The sequence below is a fragment of the Denticeps clupeoides genome, chromosome 2 (genome assembly GCF_900700375.1).
Source record: "Denticeps clupeoides chromosome 2, fDenClu1.1, whole genome shotgun sequence".
In the NCBI taxonomy this organism is placed as follows: Eukaryota; Metazoa; Chordata; class Actinopteri; order Clupeiformes; family Denticipitidae; genus Denticeps; species Denticeps clupeoides.
Window position 1 is genome coordinate 5,902,575 of NC_041708.1, and position 16,605 is coordinate 5,919,179.

The following is a 16,605-nucleotide window of genomic DNA, read 5'->3' on the forward strand; positions in this document are numbered from 1 at the left end:
TGGCCTCAAAATTGTCTGTGAGGGACAAGTCTGCCGCAGCCCTTAATCGAATTGAGGAAAGAAAAGAAAAAAAATCACGAATGCTGAAATTCAGGTTTTTTGACATGTTTGCGGAAAAACTTCATACAACTTTAGTCGTCTCTGCAGATCTGAGTGACCAAATAAACCAAACTCTTTCTTTTGCACGTCCATGACGTGTCTTCTTCCGACGAAGCAGCATATCCCGGGTTGCTATGCAGTGTGCAATGCGCCTGCTCTTCGCTGACCCTCCTGTTGGATTCGCCCTCACGTGTGGCCGGGCCTTCTTTTCAATGGTACAAGTTGCGAGTGTAACACTTGACCTCAACGACCTCATCTGTCAGACGCCCGGTGTGAAAGGGCAACACGGCTGGCACCAGACGATGACCTTGGACCCCCTTTCAATTTGCTGGCTAGACCAACAATTGTCCAGTGCAACTGTCCAGTCCGACCACAAGTTTTTTCTCCTTTCGATCGCTGATCTGTTGGTGCAGACCCCATGACTTTGTGGGAAAGTTCACTTTGCAGTTTTTTTTTGAGGTGGAATGTACACTTCACTGCCGACGGGATGGGCATTCGAGCGATTTATCCATATGACAGGTGGGCCGTGACCAAGTACATTTACATTTACAGCATTTATCAGACGCCCTTGTACAGAGCGACATACAATCAGTATTTACAGGGACAGTCCCCCCCCTGGAGCAACTTAGGGTTAACTTGCTCAGGGACACAATGGTAGTACGTGGGATTTGAACCTGGGTCTTCTGGTTCATAGGGGAGTGTGTTACCCACTAGGCTACTGCCACCCAGCCTCATGCTGCCTTCTGATCTTAACCTCTTTAATCTTTATTAAGCATATAAGCCACATGAGTGTAATTACATAGTTAAATATAGTGTAATGTTTGTGACATATTTCATAGTTCATATACTATAGTATACCAGTATATACTATGGTATACCAGTCAAAAACTGAAAAGCACCTTCTCCACAGAGGTTATGGAGACTAAGCCATTTCGAAGAATCCAATGCAAGAAACATATTTTTTCCGTCGCCTCTTTTTACCTTCATGGCTGCTTTGTTCGCTACTGTCGTCATCAAAGGCTTCATGAGATGCTTATTAACATGAGTGAATGATAAGAAAGTGTTCCTTTTGCTTTTTTTCCTTATTCCTTTTGCTATTTTGTATATTGTATATTCCTGCGTTTTCAGGTGCTAATGGCGAGTGAAGCATAATATAATATAATATAATATAATATAATATAATATAATATAATATAATATAATATAATATAATATAATATAATATAATATGCAAGACAGTAAAAAATAAAATTGGCTCCAAGTTAAATAGGCCTATGCAATTGTATTTTACATCTAATTTTGATCATATTTCTAATATTTTTGGTGGTGAAAAGTTCGAGCACCACTGATATAATGCAACGTAAAATGCGTGATTACAGTACATTCTTCATTTATGCCTCGTGACCACACGCTGCGGTTACTCGAGTAGTCGGTAATTGAACGCTGCGCCCTAGTTTGCGTCCAATCAGGAGCGGAATCCAGCGGCGGCACGTAAACAAGCGGCGCGGCGCGGCGCGAAGCGGCGCCTCCTCCGCCCCTCGCGCATCGGCGGAAAGCGCTCAGTTCCGCATCCTCCCCTGCGCGCCTCTCCATTATTCATCCTCCCCGCGTCCGGAGCCTCGCCGTGCGCCTGCGGCCCGGCCACCATGCCCGCCCGGGAGGTAAGCGACGGGGACGCAGTTAAACTTCGGCGGCGGCTTCGGGGGGCGACGGGGCCGGTCATGTGTCGCGCATCTCAAGTTCCTGGCCATGTGTGGCACCGGCTGAGGGAGGGGGGGGTGTACGGGGCGGGGGGGGGGCTGGGTACGAGTTGATCAGGAGAAAACGTGACCCCCAATCCCCCCCCCGCCCCGCGGTCCCTACTTCCATTTACAGGAAAGTGACAGTTAGTAGCGACGGTGGCGGCAACTTCAGTGCGTGCAACGTCCCCGTCTCCCCCCCCCATCACGTGCGTCACGTCACCTATCTGCACTCTGGAACCTGTCATCGGCGCACTGATGACTTTAGGTTTTTCCTTCCGGTTTATCTTGCACGCGCCCGTTACTTTTTTTTTTTTTTTTTTTTTGTATTCAAGACGCGGTCTCGAAAAACAAAAAAAAAACACGTCACTTTGGATGACTAAAGTGTTACCAAACGACAGCGACAACGACAAATGGATGCAGCTGTAAAAGCTGGTGTTGGCTGCTTTCGCTTTGGCGGTGGGCGGGGCTTGCGGTCCTGCACCTGTACCTCCTTCAGCCCTTCAGCTTTCTGGTCACTGTCACCTGTATTTCACGCACACAGGGTCATCTCACAGTAAATAACGTGATCTGTCATTCACATCTTCTTCTATAACCGAAAAAAAGATAAAACCAACGGCAAAAGTAGATTATACAGATAGTGTAGAAATGTACAATTTTATAGAATTGTGTTTACTGTGATGTATAAGCCTGTATCTGGTTGAAATTGCATGTTTTTACATTATACCATACCGGTCCAATTTTATTTATATAGCACAACAACGAGGCTGACCAAAGTGCTGTACAATAAAAGCACACATAAAACAAGACAACACACAGGCCAATTAATAAAAGGGAAAAAATAAGTAAATAAAGTAGTAAATATTTTTAATATTTACTACTTATTTAAGTAAATAAAGCAATTTCAAAATATCTATGAGAGTAATAAAATAGAATAAAAAAATAGAATAAAACAAAAAGTACAAAAACCACATAAGTCAACATCTCCACCATTTGCAATGTTGAGGTCTATAGCAGTCGCAAAAGCATTTCACTGCACATCATACCGTATATGACTGCATATGTGACAAATAAAATTTGAATTTGCAAATTTGATCTCACGCTGGATCGAAAGCCAGGGAGTAAAAGTGTGTTTTTAGACGAGATTTGACCTCTGAGTGAAGGGGCCTACCTAACATTGCTTGGCAGGTCATTTCGAAGTCATGAAGCAATGACTGCAAAGTTTGTAACGTGATTTTGGTACAGATAAAAGTCTCTTGCCTGCAGTCCTGAGAGAACGGCATTCAGAATGGGTGCAGGAGTTCAGACAGATAAACTTGGCCGGAGCCATTCAAAGGCTATAAAACAAATAATGAATCATTTTAAAATGGATTCTGAAATGAATTGGAAGCCAGTGAAATGAAGCCAATGTAATATGCTCTCACCTGCTGATACCAGCTAAAAATCGAGCTGTAGCATTGGAGCCATGGAGGCCTGGCTGATTCTGAACAAACATGAATTACAATAATCAAGGTGAATATTTATAAAAGAGTTTTGATAGAACATTCATTTTTGACAGCTGCCTCAATAATGTGGTAAGGAAGCGGACCCGTAATCAGAAGGTTGTGGGTTTAAATCCCAAACCGGCAAGGTGCCAATGAGGTGCCATTAAGCAAAGCACTGTACCCACACACTGCTCCCTGGGAAAGTAAAAGAGGACCAAGAATGGAGCCTTGTGGTACCCGCCCAAGGAAGTGCCACTGAGATGGCACTTATGGGGCATTTGTGATGACCTGTCGCTGACAGACCCGCAGTTTACTATGATAAATATGTAGCTGTGTCACCAAGCTGCAAGTATTTTTGTTCTGTGGTCCATGGCCATTTGTCCATTCTTTGGACACATCATTAATAATTTTTTCAGAACTGATCATTGTGTGCACGTCTGTAAGGACCTGCAGCCTTGTTTTTGTCAGCATTTTATGTGAATCTCATCATGTCACCATCTCATCTGTCACTTCCCACGTATCTGTAATATGTCTATAAACATGTCATTATTAGAAATGTATTAGAAAATATTTATTACATAAGTAATATGTGGTTTGAACTCTTCTGCTACTTCTAATAATAATAAGAAAGAAAAAAAGAATACCAATAATAGTAATATGAATAATTATCATCATGCATATTTATGACTTTTTTTTACAGATTTCCAACACAAGATAAAAGGATGAAGCAGGGACGCGAGGACCATATGATTCTTTGTTGAAGATGAAGTCGTTCATAATGTAACGACTGTCCTCCACGCAAGACCCCCCCGCCACATCGTATCAACATCATTCCCATGCTAATTCCTGCCACACCTGCCCCCCTCACAGACACCCACCTCAGGAGCATTGGCATTGAAAAAAAAAACGTCTCAACATGACTCTGCAAAGGATGCACATGGTTAAGGACTTTAACCACTTCATCACCTGCTACCTGTGTAAAGGGTACCTGATCAAGCCCACCACGGTGACGGAGTGTCTGCACACATGTAAGTGCCTGGCAAAAGACAGATTTTATGGCATTTATCATACGTCCTTATTCAGAGCGACACGCAATCAGCAGTCGCAGGGACAGTCCCCCTGGAGACACTCGGGGTTAAGTGTCTTGCTCAGTGACTACTAAGGGCTATTACCCTTGAATGTTACCTTGTATTTTAATTCATCAGCGTTCTGCTTCTGACTTAAAGAACGCCGCTGGCCAGGTCTGATTATGTCACTGTCACTGTCAAAAACTGACCTCTGGTGACGAGCTAGAAGATGCATGGCTGTTTATTTCTTGAGACACAATTTGAGATGTTTCCATTAAAGTGGCCAGACACTTGATTAATGTGTTGTGCACCAAATCCACCTTCTGCATGTGTTTTGTGTGGACGGACGGACTTGTGATTTGCTTCATTACGGCCTGGTCTTGATTTCGCAGAGTAAATTGGCAGATGTGACAACACGCTCTTATGACCGCCACGTCTCAGGAGGCTGGGGTGAGCGCAGTTATCTCCGGGTTCAGTCGCCATGACAACTAATGTCTTATTCGCCAGGGTCCAAATAGTTTTGGGTGGGGAAGTCAATTCTTATCTGCGACAGGGCTGTCACTGACCACCGCCGCTATCCCAGGGAACAGCCGCTATCCCAGAATCCTCACTCTGATGGTGCAGGAGGATATTACATTAAATACTGGGAAGCCATCACTCTTCATCATGTTCTCAGTTTAGACACAGCTATAGAAATGTAAAACTAACACACACATACTATAAGTGAAACCCTTTTCTTTCTTTATAAAAGGGGAATTTTTGGTTTAGTAACAGAATAAAAAAAACCTGAGGACACCAGAGTGACTCACAATCAGCACTTACAGGGACAGACACTCAGGGTTACTGGAGAGACTCAGGGTTAAGCGTCCCGCTCAGGGACACAATGGTAGTAAGTGAGTTTCTGTGACTTAGTTATCTTTTTAAAGTGAAGTGATTGTTTGGTTCAGAAATGAGTATGTTACCCACTAGGCTTAAAAATACTTTTAAGAGAACATTTTTAGAGTAACAGAATACATTACTGAATATACATTTATGGTCCATTTATGCAGTATTCTGCTAGTCAGCTAAATTTTTCTTCACATTACTGGTAGTGGTGGAGTTCCAGACCAAGTGTTTAGTTCTCTTTTGCCAAGTGATTATAAGAACCTGCCTTAGAAGGTCCACAGAAGAGCCTGTAGGGTGTGTGTATATTAAACCTGACCCCTGCAAATATTACAAAAATACAATAATTCATAGTTATGGGTCATTTATTCACTGAGGAAAACATAATTATGAATTTTGGTGCTTTATGAGGAGGTGAGGTGTATAGCGCAGACATGCAAGCAGATGTGGGGGTGACTGTGGCCTACATTCCTCCCGGTCCCATCTCACACACAGCTGGCCCTGATTGCTTCTGACACACTTTTGACGTCATGTTGCAGCGTACAGTGAAGCCTCCAACGGAAATGTGGGCCGCGCAAGAGGCAATACTGGAAGGTCTTAACGTGATCAGTGTCCTACCCTGAGCTGAGCACAACACCTTGTGTCAGTGAGTGAGGTTTTGTGCATGTGTTTATAGTGTACTGAATTTTTGAGAGGGTTAGAAAACCTGTGGGTGTGAGAGGGGACAAATATGTGCAGTATTTATGAATCTCTGTGAATGTCTGTGCCATGTATGCATCTTTTTGTGTGTCTGTCAGTAGTTTAGTGTGTGAGCCTGGTTCTTCAATATCAAATGTCCTCACAAAGATGCACAGAAGTGAAATTGAGGATGTTTTGCTGCTCCTCACTATTAATTAAAAAATATTTCATTTTATACAATAGATTCCATTTATTTATCTATCTATTTATTTATTTATTTATTTATTTATTTATTTTAGGGTAGGTTCAGACATAGAAGAGACTGTGATTGTAAGTGATTGTAACATGTGTACAATAGATATATTACACAGTTATTACTAGGGGTTTGACCAAAGGTTAATACAGCAGTATTTCATATTCCCTGTTTATTTTTCATATTATCCACAATGTGGTATCAACTTGGGCAGCAGAGTGGCACCTTGCCTCACACCTCCAAGATTGTGAGTTCGAATCCCAGCTCGGATGTTTTGTGTAAATAGTTTGCATGTTCTCCCCATATTGCCGCAGGTTTCCTCTGGTTTCCTCCCAGTGCTGAAAGTTATATGCACATTGACCATAGGTGTGAGTGTTTATGATTGAATGGTGTGTGTGTCTGCTGGTGCCCCGCCCTGCTTCCATTGTCCCTGACTACCAGGACTATTCGGTAATGGAAAGTAATTGAATGATTTATATACACCAGACAGCACTAATGTGCTGGGGGCAGTTGTGAAAGCAGACCCGCAACCAAACGGTTGTGAGTTCAAAGCCTGAAACACAAAGGTGGCCCCCTTGATCAAGGTACCGTCCCCACACACTGCACACTAAGGGTGATGGGTTAGATGCAGAGGACACAATTCATTGTGTGCATTGTGTGCTGTGCTTGATGTGTATCACAATGACAAAAATCACTTTTATAATGTCAAAATATTTCTAGCATACTTCATTTTAAACAATTTACTTCATTTTTTAACCATTTAAATTTTTTTTTTAACAATTTCATTTGTAATTTTCATCTTCAGAGATATCACAATCACAGTCTAGACTGTATTTCATATTGACAATAAAAGAATTAACATTATTGTGAAATTGTTTTTATTGTTTGCAGCATATTGATGTAGTATCATATTATGGGATTTGACCCTGGTCATCAAAAAACTGCAGAAACGTGTGTGTGTGTGTGTGTGTGTGTGTGTGTGTGTGGTGACCGTCTCTCCTGCGGTTAGCTGCAGGAATGTGATGTCTGTTGTTCCGGCCGGTGCCGCACTGCTTCGACTCACTGCCAGCTCACGGTTTTCAGTTTCAGCGCCGAGTTCCAGATACTCCCCCCTCCACCCCCCGTTAGCAGACAGCTACGCCCAAATTTGCACAAATAAGCAACTTTCACTGTCTGTCCGGCCCTTTCTGCGTCCTTTCACTCACAAATAAAATAACACCACTCATTCCTTTGACCCATGACTTTTTTTCTTACCACAGGACAGAGTTGAGCTTTGTTAGAGGACGTTGTACTTTTTATTTTTTTTTACACTTTTCTGCAAAATAATTATCTCCTCTGTAACCGAGACGCTAAACATGTCACTTTGGTTTGTTCAACAGTTTGCAAAAGCTGCATCGTCCAGTACTTTGAAGAAAGCAACGAATGCCCCAGGTGTGGCATCCAGGTGCACGAAACCAACCCACTGGAGATGCTGAGGTAACCAGACCAATGCACTGTGGCACACGGAAACCTGCAACGGGAGCTTTGCTCTCTCTACAAACACAGATGAAGCTAAATCCTCTTCGTCTTAAAAGTGCGGCGTGGCTTTCTGTGTTGTCGAGATCAGCATTTTCCGCAACACTGTCTCTTTAAGAAGGCCACTGGTCTTTGCAAATGGTCCAGGGTGTGGCATGCTTAGAATTCGATCCTGCCAGTTGCGCATTCCAGGAAGCAGGTGGAGCCTCATTCTGGAGCCCAATGCCTGATGGGAGATAAACAGCGGCCCATCCCACATGGTACCGCAACACGTGGTGATGAAATGTCACCTGACGCTGCCACCTGCCCCCATCAGAATGCTGCTCAATGAATAGCAGATTCTACACCATATAGGGCTGGGCAATAATGACAGAAAAAATCTTTTTGCTGTCAAATGATGCAGTTAGTTGGGATTGGGTCTGGTTGTGTCAAAATGACGTTTTAAGTTTCTTTTTGCCTTTCCTCCCCATTTATAGGCTAGACAACACATTGGAAGAAATAATATTCAAGCTTGTGCCCGGACTCAGAGAAAGTGAGTTTATTGCCTTGTAAATCACAGCAGTGCTATTCTGGTGCGACTAGATGCAAGGTGTTTTGTTGGGTCGGCGTGACTACATGCCCTTGTTTTTTTTTTATTTTTGACCTTTCGTGACTCACTTGCTTTACCATTCAGAGGAACAGCGGCAGGAGATAGAGTTCTGGAGGACAAACAAGTCAAAGGAAAACGCAGAAGGTAATCCTCTCACTGGAACAGCGCCCGTCAGCTCCACCATAAATGTTGAATGTGGGTGGTAGTAGCATAGTGGGTAACACACTCGCCTATGAACCAGAAGACCCAGGTTCAAACACCACTTACTACCATTGTGTCCCTGAGCAAGACACTTAACCCTGAGTGTCTCCAGGGGGGGACTGTCCCTGTAACTACTGATTGTAAGTCGCTGTGGATAAGGGCCTCTGATAAATGCTGTAAATGAAAATGTATGATATACTGTATCAGCCCGAAATTAGGGCACGGAAGCTCAGAACTTATTTGCTGCAGAGTTGGGAGCTCATGCAGTCGGTCTACAGATGTGACGAAAATCCCATATTAACCTCACATGTCTGTCTAGCTGTAATGGAGAGTGTCCATTCCAAGCTTCTACAGGTCTAGTTCACAGGACAAGTAGATCAGGGTAAGTGAGGGTCAGCCCCCTACCGATTCAGATAATTGCCCATGAGCCAATGAGAACGGATGTGCTCGCGCTGCAAAAATATACATGTGTTACATATTTTTATAGGGAAATTGCGAGCTGTGCGAAACGTTTACAGATAAGGGAAGTCATCAAATTATCTTCTTGAGGCAGCTCAGCACATAAAACAGAAAGACAGTTATATGTACTGATATGATCAATTTGGTCAGATGCCTTTTAAATATGAAGCCTCCTCTGCATCATTTAATATGTAATATTTTAGATAACTGCCTGACTCCATTTCAGTGTGCCGTACGAATCAACTTTGGCGAACGAGACGAATTCTCACGCCTTTCAGAGGCCGTTGTGCTGTGACAAGCCACGGTCACAGAACCCAGGGCCCCTCTGCCGCGCCGTTGACGTCCGGAGACTGAAATTGTGGAATCTGAGCGCCAGCTGCTCCGCGCTGGCGTGCCCCGGAGGGAGGGACCGTATCCCCTAATGAAGGACCTCGAGATTTTGTTAATGCGTCCTGTGCTATTTTCCTGAGAAGCTCCCCCCGCCATCCTAACACACAGATTTGAGCCGTGGAAAATGATGAGTGCATGCAGCTGTCGTGTCCCTGATTGGCTGAAAATGTTCTTTTTTTCATTATGGCTTCAAATGATGTTCAACAAACTCGCTTTATTTCCTCTTCCAGAGAATGGTCCAAAATCTAAGAGGGCAAAATTGGAGGATGACGACGATGACGGGGGCGATGGGGACTGCCACCGAAGTGACCCTCAGATTGCCATTTGTTTGGACTGTCTGCGTACGAACAGCCAAGTGGGGGAGAACATAGCTAAGGTTAGATATCTTGGAACATACCTGCTGTGTCCATAGAAATTCCTTTTTTTCCAGAACCACCTACCCCTTGTAGTCATGAAAAGTTTTTCTTCGAAAGTCCATTTTGTGACCGTCTCGTCTGATGTTGGATGTTGGACGTTGGTGTAATGTTGGTGTACCTGTTCACCGTTTAAACCAATCAACGACAACCTTATTGGGGCAGTGGTGGCCTAGCAGTTAAGGAAGCGGCCCCGTAATCAGAAGGTTGCCGGTTCGAACCCCGAGCCGCCAAGGTACCACTGAGGTGCCACTGAGCAAAGCACCGTCCCCACACACTTCTCCCCGGGCGCCTGTCATGGCTGTCCACTGCTCACCAAGGGTTTCGTTGTGTGCACCATGTGCTGTGCTACAGCGTATCACACTTTCACTTCACTTTCACTTCACTTTCACTTCACCTGAGAGTAATTCCTCCATTTGGGAATACCATTTCCATGAAGGTTTTTTTTGGCACAAGAAAATATGATTCATCAGACCAGGACACCTATTTTTATTGCTCCATGGTCCAGCATGGGCACCCTTACCAGTGTGCAGCAACGCGACCGCATACCCAACAAACTGTGATGTGCAATAGATAACCTTTTCAGCAACATGGCCCAAAATGCACCAGCGCACCTTGGCCGGTGTACGTACTTAAGTGTATGAGTGGAGCAGAGGCCATCCACTTTCTTTGTCCTCTCGTACCTGAAGTCGGATGCGGAATGAAAGAACATTCGCTCCCCTCATAATAGAACTGAGGGTGCCGTGAGTCACAGCCTGCAGGTGCGTATTTGCTCGGAGGCTAATTATGGAGTTATTTCCATTATTGGGTTCTGGCACCTCATTAGGATCACAGTGCTGTAGCTGCTGACAGTGTCCAAGCAGAGAACTTTTAATGGCCTCAAATGAAGAGTAATAACGCGCCGCTGCTACGGTTGGGTTAAAGCAGCGTGACGCGGGCTTTTGAAATAGCATGCATCCGGACGTAGTATGCAGCTTTTTCTCCTCCCACGCAGGGCCTGATGAAGAAGTTTATTCGCTGCTCCAGTCGCGTCACCGTCGGAACTATCAAGAAGTTCCTGAGTTTGAAACTTAAGCTTCCAAGTTCATATGAGGTAAATTGTCAAAATGTGATATTTCACTTATTTTACTAATAATTGTGATTAGCAACTTGATGTATTTTTTCGAATGAAAATTGCGTTCTGATTATCTGTTTTGCCTTTTTTATTAATATCTTGTTACTTATGTTCACTACGCTCGTCATGGCTGCCCACTGCTCACCAGGGTAATGGGTTAAAAGCGCAAGACACATTTCTTTGTGTCACCGTGTGCTGTGCTGCAGTGTATCACTTCATTTTTGAGTGTGGGGCTTGTTTGCTACTGTAATATCATAAATGGATAATATATATGAAAGACGATCTTTAATTATGTTTGCACGTGTGACGTGTTGACGGTTTAAATCATTCAGAATGAGGAAGCTGTCAATCACCTGGCCCCTCCCATTGTAGATTCTGTTTACAGCAACGCCTTTAAAGTGACATGATTGTGAGTGTGAAACGCTTTATAACACACTCTGTATTTAGCCATCACCCTTGGTGAGCAGTGGGCAGCCATGACAGGCGCCCAGGGAGCAGCGTGTATTCGAACTTTCGGATTACAGGTCCGTTTATTTACCCGCCAGGCCAACCAGTACCACTTCACAGATCGAGTTCTGGTTGACAGAAATAAATACAAAAAAAACTCTAGATCTTGTTGCTCTAGATTCAAATACCTACTTAGCAGGTCTTTCTTTATGTAAATCCAGAAGACACCTGTCCAACACTAGCAAACCAAGCCCCGTGCTTAGTGTTTCTCTTTAAAATTAAATTATTGATCATTGTACACTCGTGCAGTTAAACAGAGGAAGCAGCAATAAGAAAAGACATTAATAAATGGACACCAGTACTAAATTAAATGTCCCTTGTTTTGCATTACGGAACAAACATGACTTTTGATATTTATCTGTTCAAAATCCATCAGAAGATCAAAAGCATTAAAAGAATGCTTGAAAAAGAATGTCTGAAAAGTACAGTATGATGATCAAGTTGGTCTATTGACACTGTTCTTTTTTTCCTATGTGCTCTTCCCACAGCTAGATGTTCTATGCAATGGTGAGATCATGGGGAAAGACCACACGATGGAGTTTATCTACATGACGAGGTGGAGGTTACGGGGTGAAAACGTAAGATCTGATTGGCCTCTTGTTTTGATGTTCATGTGGGCTGATAATAGCTGACAATAGCTGGCCGTAGGAAACCTGCGCCAACATGGAGAGAGCAAATCCACCTCGGAGCTGTGAGGCCTTGTGGCTAACCGCCGCACCACCGCGTGGCCCACGATGAGCTGCTAATTAGATGATTTGACTGAGGTAGAAGGAGGTGCACAGCAGGACTTTTACACAGAAGCGTTTACTGCTTGAAAAAAATGGAACTAATGTCATTTAACACAGCGACCCCAACAGACCACCCATCCTTACCACTTAATGTCCTGAGGGGCTGAGCTCATCGCTTATTTTTATGCCTCGCACTGACCCACGTAAAAATGTCTGCTTCACTCGGGCGCCACCGGGGAGCTAATTTGAGCCCCGGTGCCTCCCGCTTTTACAGCAGGCTCCTGGGGCCTGTGGAGACAGGGGTCAGAGGTCACCTCCATGACTTGTGCGTGGGTACAGACTGAATGCCCCTGTCAGCTGACCCAGCAGGAGGCCTGTCCCTGAGGCTCAACACCAGTGCTACTGGCCTTCGTAAAGCATCTGGTGTCTTTTGCTAACGGGTGATGATAGCCCGGGTGCATCTTCAGTTTCTCTCGTTTCTAACAGCATTCCCAAGGTGGCAGGTGCTATGGTAACAAATGCATATATCATTTAAAAAAAATGAATACATTCATGTTTTAGAACAGATGTGTTCCATTGGTGTCTGGCTGAGAAAGATGTGAAATGGGCTTTCCGATGGAGAGAGGGACGTATTTCCTAACACAGATCAATTTTAATACTGCAGAGTGACAGGATAATTGCATGCCGCTGGTATTAAAGTCTGAGAGCGTCCCCCAGTCTGATCGACCAGGGAGGAGAATCGGATGGAATTTTAGACGTCCTGTGCAAATGGGGCTGAAAAATGGATGACTGGCACCCGAAGTTGGAAATGAATTCCCCTGTTTGCTCGAAAATGGAGGAAGAAGTGGGTTACTTCCCTTCTGTTTTTGGTAGGAAAAGCTCAGAAATGTCCTCCTGCCGTTGTCTAAAAATAGGATGGCGCTGAATGTGTCAGCGGAGAGTGTGTGACTCACCTGCTGCCCATCAACCAACACACACCCACTCTCACACACACACCTGCACAGCATGGCTGGGCACTGGGCATTAGTGTGTGAGGTGTCTACACAAACCTTAAGACAAATTGATGTCTCTGCTCCAATCTCTGAAGGAACTGGTACGTCTGTTCTCATGTTACACCTACATGCTTTTGGGCCTCTTGGGCTTAATTTATGGACCAGCACATGTTCTTCACTTCTAAAAATAGACATTGTGGCAGCGCTAAAGGAGGACAAAAAGCCCAGTTTGGAGGTGCCAACAGACTTGATATTAAAAGTCATTTCAAGATCAAAAATGATTTTAAAAAATGTGGGCTGTGCTATTTGTTAAAGTGGGCTAACATGGTGGTTCCCAGATTGTAGACCGTAGACCGACATCCTCCCCCAAACATTACTAAAAAATAATGTCCTGCTAAAAAATATGTTTCTTTCAACATATTTTCAACAATAGGTCTCTCATTGGGTTTACATTTACATTACGTTTACGCTACCCTTATCCAGAGCGACTTACAACGTGCTTCCAAGTTACCATCAATGAAGTGATCAGTTAGGGTTCACTAGGACCCCCAACTATGAATACAATCTTTTTATTCACTCTGTTGTAGTTTCCATACATACGTCAGATAATAATAAGGTTACAAGTTCATCTAAATATTCTCTAAAGAGTAATGTTGCCGTTTGAAAGTGCTCAGTGAGTGAGCTGTTCTGACCTCAAGGGGAATTATATGAAATTATATTATGATATATATGATATTAGATATGAATGGCCTTATATATCGCAATGGAGTACAGTGCTGCAGATTTTTTTTTACTTATCGAATACTCTCTCAGCTTGCTCAACAGCATGAGATTTGTTACCACTTTCTTGATAAATCTCAAATCATTTTTTTCCCCTTTCTGCAGGCATATCCAATGGTGCTAGAATATCGGCCACGGATTGACTTCGGCTAGAAGACGGGAGGACGTGATATGACGACGTCTGCACTAAATTTAGCCCATCGGTGGACAGCACAATGAATGGATGCCTCCCAGCGGCTGGGACTACAATGCAGTTTCCATATGCAGAAACAGATTTCTTCTACTTCATTAAATTATTTTTTTATGAATATGTTTCTGTTTGGATGTTTTCCCAACACTGTCTCTCTTTATTTCTACATGCTTATTTGACCTGAAATTTGAGAGAAAGTTAGAGATCTTTTTTTTTTTTTTTTCCTTTTCCCCGATTAAGATCATCCAAATTTATTTTTTTTATGATAAATTCAGTGGCATTTCTGTGAATTGCAACACAGAATTTAGTATATTCTTACCATTCAACTAATGAAAAGAAAACACCACTCAACTAATTTGAGACCACGTTCAGATCAGCAGCAAGCCAATAGCGGAGAAAGGTTTTGTTAGCAGCATGTTAATTTCTGGCAAAAACTAGACTAGTAGCTTTCTGTTTTACGTTTGTGTTGTTTTACCTCAAGCACTAGCCTTCAGAACCAGATAAGATGAAGTGGTCCAAAAAAGAAAAGCTTTTTACTGTTTTGTTATGTTTGTAATGGGCAGATTAAGATTATCAAAATTGCACTTAAACATTGTTTCATTTTGATGGATTATTCGTGCATTACAGCAGTGCCTTTTCCATATCATTGTTTCCTTTGGTGATCTGGCTCTGATGTCAAATTTGGATCTTTTTTACCCACATATTTTCACCAAACATACCTCACAATCAGGTAGAAGTCAACGATAAGGCCTGTCCTTCTCTGGGGGGTAAATATAGAGCGCTTAATTCTCTCACATGGTGGGTCAGTTTCTCAATGACGCCTGAGTGAGACTAAATTTCCCTTTTAAAGGAATACTCTGACAAAAGTCCAAGACTTTTCTATTGGCGCAAGGGAAATCAGCTGTATGTGTACAGTTCATGATCAAAAACTTTTGATCAACAAGGCTGTGTTTAATAGAATTACAATGTATTTAATGTACAGTGTACATTAAATATTTTATATTGCTTCATAAAGGATGCTAGTAATCATTCAATCATCCTATCACGCTTATGGTGTCCTTCTTGAGAACAGGGTGTGGAACACACAAATATGTCTTTTAATATATTTCTTTCAACTTTGAAGCATTTTAATCAGAAACATTTACAATGATGTTAGATGTTAAATGCATCCACTGAATTACCAAGCAACAGTGTTAGTCACTGTCCTTTGCACTTTTTACCATAAGGAAAATTGTTTTCTTTCCCTTTTAAAAAAAATAGCTTAATTTGAAATGTGCCTCACCTCCTGCTACCGTGAACCTAAAGATGCACTGCCGAAATGTCAGTATATGTATTGTAAATTAACCAATTATTAAAATTATGCATAATGCATAACTGATTTTACATTTACATTTATCAAGAAATGATTTTTACAAATTTTGAGCAGTTTAATTTGTTTATATTATCTTACTTACTAGTTTTTCATGCTTTTGTATTTTCGATATATAAGGTAAAAAAAACACCAAAGAAACATGAAATATGTAATATATTTGAGACTAAATCACCCCCTTAAAGTCATAGTGTGAAAATATACTGTCAGCCAATGAACAGTACTGTGAAAAACTCATTTAAAATCCTTTTTACAGGGTTATTTCCATCATATTTGGCTTCATTGGTTGTAGTACCTGTCCCATATTGAGTTATGACACATTACATAACCTAACATATTTTTATTTTCTGAAATCTGTATGGTTCGTAGTGCTAGTGTTAGTAATCCAACAGAGTGATCCTTAACATAATCATGTGCTCCATTGAGTTCTCTGTATTTTTGTAAGAAGCTGTTGTAGAGAAATCTTTTTTAAAAATGAAACAGTGGTATGTATAACAGGCATAAACTGCTGTTTAGATTAAATTCTCTCTATTTTTGGATGTCAATGTGCCTAATAATCACTGAGATTCCTATAGAGATTGGACCTGTATATATATGCAAGAAGTGTTCTTCACGTGACAAAAAAATAATTAAAAATTGTGAAAGCTCTTGCTGTGATGGTGACTTTTTTTTTTTTAGCTGAAAGATTAATCACATTTTCTATTTGTACAAAGACGCATGCACTTTGCCTTGTAAAGCTGCAGACATATATCTGTGCGCCAGTTAGCACGCTGTCTAGGGGAAATGAGATAGAATGACTGCAGCACCTAAATCCTCAGCCTCCGTGGGGAGAAAATCTTGCTGAATTGCAGTGCGGATGGGGTTTGGGTCTGGCAACTGATACTCATACTTTCTCTGTGATTTCATCTGCACTGTATCTGCCAAGGATTTGATTTCTTCAGCACCAAAATCTGCATCTACATTACAAACATTTCTTCTTATGCAAGGCAAGAAGGGTACCACTTAAATATTATGGCTAAATATAAAAAAAATGCCATTTGCCTCTCGAATTCTGGATGAGTGGAAATATGTGACACCGTTTCACTGTAGTGTTTCCATTCAGCACTTAAATCCACAAGTCAATTTTTCCACTTTTTGTGACTGTCTGGGAGGAAGA

The 16,605-nt window shown here is 42.3% G+C and overlaps 1 protein-coding gene across 2 annotated transcripts; it reads left to right on the top strand.

The window, feature by feature from the left end:
• Nucleotides 1–1,566: 1,566 nt before the first annotated feature.
• Nucleotides 1,567–16,097, top strand: pcgf5b (polycomb group ring finger 5b). 2 transcript variants are annotated; one of them, XM_028967747.1, is made up of 9 exons: nucleotides 1,568–1,760; nucleotides 4,023–4,350; nucleotides 7,582–7,678; nucleotides 8,194–8,249; nucleotides 8,391–8,450; nucleotides 9,587–9,732; nucleotides 10,764–10,862; nucleotides 11,879–11,968; nucleotides 13,996–16,097. In XM_028967747.1, exons 2-9 carry the CDS (start codon nucleotides 4,239–4,241, stop codon nucleotides 14,041–14,043), a joined length of 708 nt encoding a protein of 235 aa, XP_028823580.1. In that variant the 5' UTR covers nucleotides 1,568–1,760; nucleotides 4,023–4,238; the 3' UTR covers nucleotides 14,044–16,097. The 2 variants fall into 2 exon arrangements, with proteins under 2 accessions (XP_028823581.1, XP_028823580.1); XM_028967748.1 differs by lacking the exon at nucleotides 10,764–10,862 and having other exon boundaries at nucleotides 1,567–1,760.
• The last annotated feature ends 508 nt before the right edge of the window (nucleotides 16,098–16,605 follow it).